At 42.6% G+C, this 6,422-nt stretch overlaps 1 protein-coding gene across 10 annotated transcripts; it reads left to right on the top strand.

Moving 5' to 3' along the window:
• Positions 1-929: 929 nt before the first annotated feature.
• On the top strand, positions 930-6,219 carry LOC109735455 (uncharacterized). 10 transcript variants are annotated; one of them, XM_073502970.1, is made up of 7 exons: positions 930-1,448; positions 2,649-2,775; positions 2,916-2,973; positions 3,656-3,709; positions 3,884-4,008; positions 5,138-5,311; positions 6,005-6,219. In XM_073502970.1, coding segments are annotated over exons 1-5 (606 nt in total). In that variant the 5' UTR covers positions 930-1,082; the 3' UTR covers positions 3,885-4,008; positions 5,138-5,311; positions 6,005-6,219. The 10 variants fall into 10 exon arrangements, with proteins under 10 accessions (XP_073359071.1, XP_073359072.1, XP_073359069.1 ...); XM_073502971.1 differs by having other exon boundaries at positions 5,121-5,311; XM_073502968.1 differs by having other exon boundaries at positions 3,884-5,311.
• The last annotated feature ends 203 nt before the right edge of the window (positions 6,220-6,422 follow it).

Raw genomic sequence — 6,422 nt, 5'->3', positions numbered from 1 at the left:
TGCACAATATTAGATCATTGGAACAAACTATTCCATGAATGTGGCCATAAGATCGATCATTTGCCTTGAAAGCCATGAATCTTCACACATGATAGCTCATTTCTGATAACACTTTTTTAAAATAATTGTCATATTATAAGTTTATTATTTTTCTGGTAACTTGGTCACATATAAACACACAATGCGAAGGATTTCATTTTTTTGATTTTTTTTAATTTTCTATGCCCGTTTCAAAATGCGGTCAAAACAGCGGGCATGACCGTTCCTAGCTAGTGGTTGAATCTTGGAAAAAAATTTGTGTTTCTCTGATTAAATAGATACTTATGTTTCTACAAATGATTTTTGGAATAAATAAAGAGCAAACTATAAGGCAGTTGCAGTTCAAACTTGACCCGCTTCCACCTGAATCGGCGAAAATTTGTCTTTTTCACCAGTGGTGGATCAAAACTTTTGACACCAAAACATTTGGTCAATTGTGCAATAAATATGGCCTAATATTATAAAAAATTGATTTGGTACAATTTTTGAACAAATATATGGTAGATCCTTCACAAAAAAACTCATTTCAGGCATTAGAAAAATGGAAAATATTTTTTTTTGCCAGAAAACTCATTTCTCACGACACCTTTTAAAAGATATTTATCTTTTTTCATGTTTGTTATTTTTTTATGAAAACTTGTTCACATTTTGGTGACACAGTGAGAAGATTTTCCAATTTCTCAGGTCATAAAATAGCTGACATGATTTTAACACATTATTTTTAGGCAACTATGACCTATTTAGATGGTCATAACATCATACTGCATTCTGATTGGTCTGTGGGCGTCTCACGCGGATCATGCATCGTACGCCGTCGGATGCTCGCGGAGCCAACGGCCCTCCTCAACCCTTTCACACCAACCCTGAAACCCTAGCTGGTCATTTTTCATCCACCCCCTGCCTCCTTTCTTTCCGACATCCATCCATCGATCCCCTTCCATCTCCTCGCTGTCTCGCCCGATGGAGAGAGAGAGAGCGAGAGCTCGCCTCCTCCCTTCCAGATCGCCGCCGCCACCTCCCTCTGGCGGAGCTCGCCGTCGTCCATGGCCTCCCCCACGCCCTACTCCTCTCGCCCCTCCCCTTCCTGGCCGAACCAACCAGCCCACCCAGCACCCTTCCTCCTCCAAGAAAGCAAAGCCGTGCCCTCTGACCGGGGGATGAGATCTGCGCCTGCGGGGAATTTATTGGCGCTCTCCGCCGGCGGGGCTTGGAGAGGCCGGCGTTCCCCGTCGAGATCCGTCGCGCGCATCCTCCAGCGCCACCCGCAGCACGTCGAGTACACCACCACCCTGGACCGCCTCGGCCTGGCCGACCTCTCGTCCCCGCACTCCCAGACGCGCGCCGCCGCCATGGGGATCATGCCCCCTCCAAGTCCAAGCAGCGGGCAGCGCCGAGGAAACGACGCAATGGTGCGTGGATCTCCTCAACCTCCTCTCTTATCTGTTCCGAGGCGGTTGCTTTCTGACGAATTTCGAGGCGGTTGCTGCGTTGTTTCCGCTGCTCTAGATTCTGCTCGTGCTTTGCGCCTCTTAGGCTTAGTTTGGCAACGAAGTTTTTAGAGAACCATGGTAATTGAAAACCACAGTATTCAGATGTGCACACAACGAATACTACAGTTTCTTTAAACCGTGTTTTTTCTCAGTTTTAGCGAAAATACCTAGGTGTTTGGCTGGTGTTGTTATACTACAGTTTTGACCAATTGTAACGCTGGGTGACATCTGAAACTCACTGAGCTACAAGACCTAACGGCCGCCGGGTGCATGCAGCTTCTACGCACAAGGTCAGATCGTCCGCACCTATGTAGCAGATTTGTGTACTGCTATGCTAACTAGGCAGGCGCAAGAAACGGATCGATCAGCCGGCCTTCAATGGCTGGACTAATTTAACCATGAGGTGCATGATTGATCAAGAGCCTGTGGCAACTTAAGTTCATTAATCAACTAGATTGAAGTAATACAATCCTAGGAGCGTGTTGCTATCATATGTCTATACGTTCATGTACTCTTGGAGGCGGACCAAAATTCTTTGCACGTGTACGATGCGCCATTTATACTGAATTGGCTACCTAGCATATATACCCGGTTGCATACAAGTGTTCTCCTGATCTAATCAGTGCGCTACTAGTCCGAATTAATCGACAGCTAAGGACTCCATGGAGAAGCATGCAAGATCACTAGAAACTAATCAGTTTTGTCATCCCATCCAGCGGCGTCATATCTAATATATATGCCACCCCTTGTAGCAGTCTTGCAATCAGACTGGACAGATGGAGGAAAATTAGAAGACGATCGCATCTAATATTCTTATCCCAACGTAGATGGCAACGTCAATTGCACTTTCTCTCTGTTCTGTTTAGAAAAAAGAGGTCTAGACCACTTTTTCAAATACTTCAAAAATACCACAGTTTCTGGAATATTATGGTTTACAAAACTTCAGTTTTTGTTGAAGCCAAACACATCGAAGTATTCAAAACCAAAGTTTTTTTCGGAAACCACGGTATTCTAGAAAAACTACAAAAATACTTTGCATCCAAACGCACCCTTAGTTTTTGCTCTTGTGTGCTGATCGATGGGTTTATATTTCCAATTCTGAACGAGTTACGCGTGCAGGTTCTCCCCAACACCCCGCCCGTGGACTACCCCACCTTCAAGCTCATCCTCGTCGGCGACGGCGGCACCGGCAAGACGACGTTCGTGAAGAGGCACGTCACCGGGGAGTTCGAGAAGAAGTACGAATGTAAGTGAACCTGTCGACGATTCTAGTTCGGTTCCTTCCCCGCCCCTCGGTCGCATCTCGTGTTTCTGTTGAGGGATGAATGGATGATGTTGCCTTTGATGTTGCTGACGGTTGTTGTTGATCTGCACGGTGTTCTTAAGCGACGATCGGCGTGGAGGTGCGGCCGCTGGACTTCCAGACGAGCCACGGCAAGATCAGGTTCTACTGCTGGGACATTGTTTGGGAATTCGGTAACTGGTAACTGCTCGGTCGACTACTGATTAGCGATTAATCGGTTAATCGGCCATTTAACTGAATTAATCGGTCGATCATTAATCAGCTGCACATGAGAATATATTGGCAACATGTAACTAGTTTTTCACGTATTGTACCACATAATCCAATGCTCACAGCTACGTATTATACATTTATACTAAAATATAATGTCGTAGGCATATAAAAAGCATGGACAAGAGGTAGAATTGTTACCTGGACGGTTTGGTCATGATGCATCCAAACCGGAAGGCAACAAACCTACAGAATTGATGATAGATATGCATTTGTATATGCTCTAAACTTGTCAAGATAAATGAGTAAATGACAGCCATACATGTGACAACAAGCAGCCACACATGAGACATGATAAGATAAATTAAAATGACAGCCACACAACTTGGCAATATGCAGCCACACATAACAAGATTAATGGATGTCGCTTCAGTTACTTGACCCATCACCGATTAATCGGTTTGACAACCAGTTAATCGTCTGACAACTGATTAAATGCCAGTTAATCGGCTTGACCATTTAATGAACCGAGTATGTGCTATTCGCCTCAGTTAGGCACCGAGTAGCGATTAAATGGGCATTTAAATGGTAACTCGGCCGAGTTCTTGAATAGTGGCTGGGACACGGCCGGACAGGAGAAGTTCGGTGGCCTCCGTGACGGATACTAGTAAGTTCGGTGGCCTCCGCGACTCTTGCATACATGTTTTTACCTCTTGCATATTTAACATACATGACAGTAGCACTAGGTATTGAAATATATGCAAAGGTAGAAGCTATCGCTGCTGCTTGTCTCTTAAATAAATAAATAAATTATGTAATCATGATCTGAAATCTCATGCAGGTGATCATTGGTTTCGCTGCTGCCGATGTGCCAGTCGGAGGTGCCGCTGCTACATTTGGCGGAGCTAGTGCTACCGCTCCAAAGGGCAACCTTCATCAGACACTACCTCATAACAGTGCCTCAAAGTTCTGTGCTCCATCTCCCCTCTTTCTAAATTACTGAAATAAAAACATTGTTAATACTAGTAGGAAAACATGTTAAATCTTTTGTGTATAGAACTGGAATAACCCTGTAGTTTGGTTCCACAGAGTGGTAAATTCAACCTTGACGCTTTATGGGTTTGTGTTCCTTTGTTTTATTTCCCTTTTGATCTGTATTGTCAGTTGACTAGTTCTGCATTTGTCTTTTTTTTCAACCTTGTTTCATACTGGTAGAAAATATGGAACCGGAACATCATCAACTTTTGTGGGAAATACTGTTTTGACATTGTGACAATTCATCCTGGGACTCTTCTCTGATCTCCAATAAAGAGAAAAAACTTGGCCCAATTTATTTGTCTGCAAATGATTGGGTGTGACCCATAAAGAATTGCTCTGGTTCCTTAATTTTTTAGGGTGGTTCCTCTTTTTTTACTGGTTCGTCCGCTCCTTCGTGATTGATCTACTGGTTCCGGCCGCTCCTTCGCGATAGATTCGGTTAACTCTTTATTAGCCTTGTGGGTCGTAATTCTTCCTCTACAGACGCGTATGCTGCCTGATGTATTGCTCATGCTCATTCTGTACCGAGATAGTCCTAATATCCGTAGGGTTGTAGATTGATTTCCCTTGAAAAAGCTACGCTTCTTTCCTTGGATGATAAGCATGTTCGGCATCTATGTTTAATCCTTAAGATAAATGGTCTTTAGTTTCTTTTGGTGCATCTGCGTGCACATAACAGTCTGTTAGTTTCTCTTTATATAATGAAGAAAATATGCTGCTGTCGTTTGTTTATTATTATCTATCATCTGTAGATTGAGTTTTAGGCCACCGATATTTGTATGTATAATTTCTTGTCTCTTGAATGAATAATTTTTCTTTAGGTGTCATGCGTCTTGTGTTACTACATACATCTGTCGTGAAGTGCATGGTTCCGGAACTATGGTAACCCGTAGTTTGCTCTACTGGTGATAGTAGGATGATGGAAACATTGCTACTGAATGTAGTTCCTGTTTCTTCAACTAATCATCATTTACTAGAGTTTCTCTTCTTCTTGCTCCTGCTTGGTTTTTGACGCCACTAGCTTGTACTGAAACATGCAGACTTTACCTCTTGCTAGATCCTTCGGTGGAGGTGACCCATGTGATGGTGATTCGCTCTAGCAGTTCTGGTTCCGGCAGTGGTGGTGCTACACTGCTACTGCTCCTATGATGGCTACGCATTGGTAGGCTCGGCTGCCTCCCTTGGCTGTCGCTGTCATCAGCCTAGTCTACAACCACTTCCGATGACTCAGGTCCCCTTCTACCTCTCCTACTTGCTCCATGATTCTTTGCTTTGCCTTTATGACGTGTAATTGTTTAATTTTTGTCATAGTCGAGCATTGGATGATATATTGTATCTGTCATGAGGTACATGGTTCATGGATATGCCAACCTGCAGCTTGTTGTCCATACATATTCCTGCATGTTAGTGTCTCTCCGTGTATGTACGAATTCTGGTGATGCCTTCATCTATGATGATGCTCTGCCTTTTGCTTTCATTCATTCTCTGATTGTTCTAGGAGTCCTCATATTTATTTGAAAATCTGTGCAAATGTACATCATTCTAGAGAAGCATCCCCATACCAGCACATGTATTTGAAAAATCTATTCAAATCTCCTCACTTCATATGTTGCTAAGAGATGCTGTAACTCCAAAGTAGACAATTAAAACATATTAGTAAAATCAATATGCATCCCTAGTGATGCTTTATCTTGTTATTTTAGTCCATGAGTGATGTGTTGGAGCATCACTGACTAGTATGGTTTTTTTCAAGGTCTATACAAGTGCCATCTTTGTTTGGCAACATCTGCCTCCTGTGTCATGTCATGCATCTATTTCACTTTAGATGTTTTAAGTGAATGATGTATTACTTGCGAGTGTCGATGTACTGATGCAAACAGTGCTTGTGTACTTGTGGCTAATCTGTTTACCCTCTCATTTATAGGAGTTCCTAGGCCAAAGAAATTTGAAGAAGCTCGAAACCCCAGTCATCGACTCGCTTTATATGTTATTGAACTTGTAATGCAGAATTTGCTTGAAATTTTGATGTAATGCTGATCTTGCTGGGAATTGGGTGTATATTTACTTGTTGTACATGTTATTCAATGTTGGGTGTACTTGTTATTCAAATGATGGGAATTTGAATTTGTGCTAAATGTATTTAGTTGGATGTGAACATAATACTAAAAGAGTCCTTGGCCCAAACACTACTGGACCTTAAAAAGGCTATAGCCCAAACATAGTTGGGGTCCATTAAGCAATGCCAGTATATTAATTTTCAAAAATAAATAAAATAGATTGTAAAAGGGCTGAGTTCTAAAATTTAAAAGAACCGCAAAATGGCCGAGGTCTGAACAAGAATT

This window comes from Aegilops tauschii, chromosome 7, assembly GCF_002575655.3.
Source record: "Aegilops tauschii subsp. strangulata cultivar AL8/78 chromosome 7, Aet v6.0, whole genome shotgun sequence".
In the NCBI taxonomy this organism is placed as follows: domain Eukaryota; kingdom Viridiplantae; phylum Streptophyta; class Magnoliopsida; order Poales; family Poaceae; genus Aegilops; species Aegilops tauschii.
The sequence above is the reverse complement of the archived record's forward strand: the minus strand, read 5'-3'. Positions and strand labels throughout refer to the sequence as shown.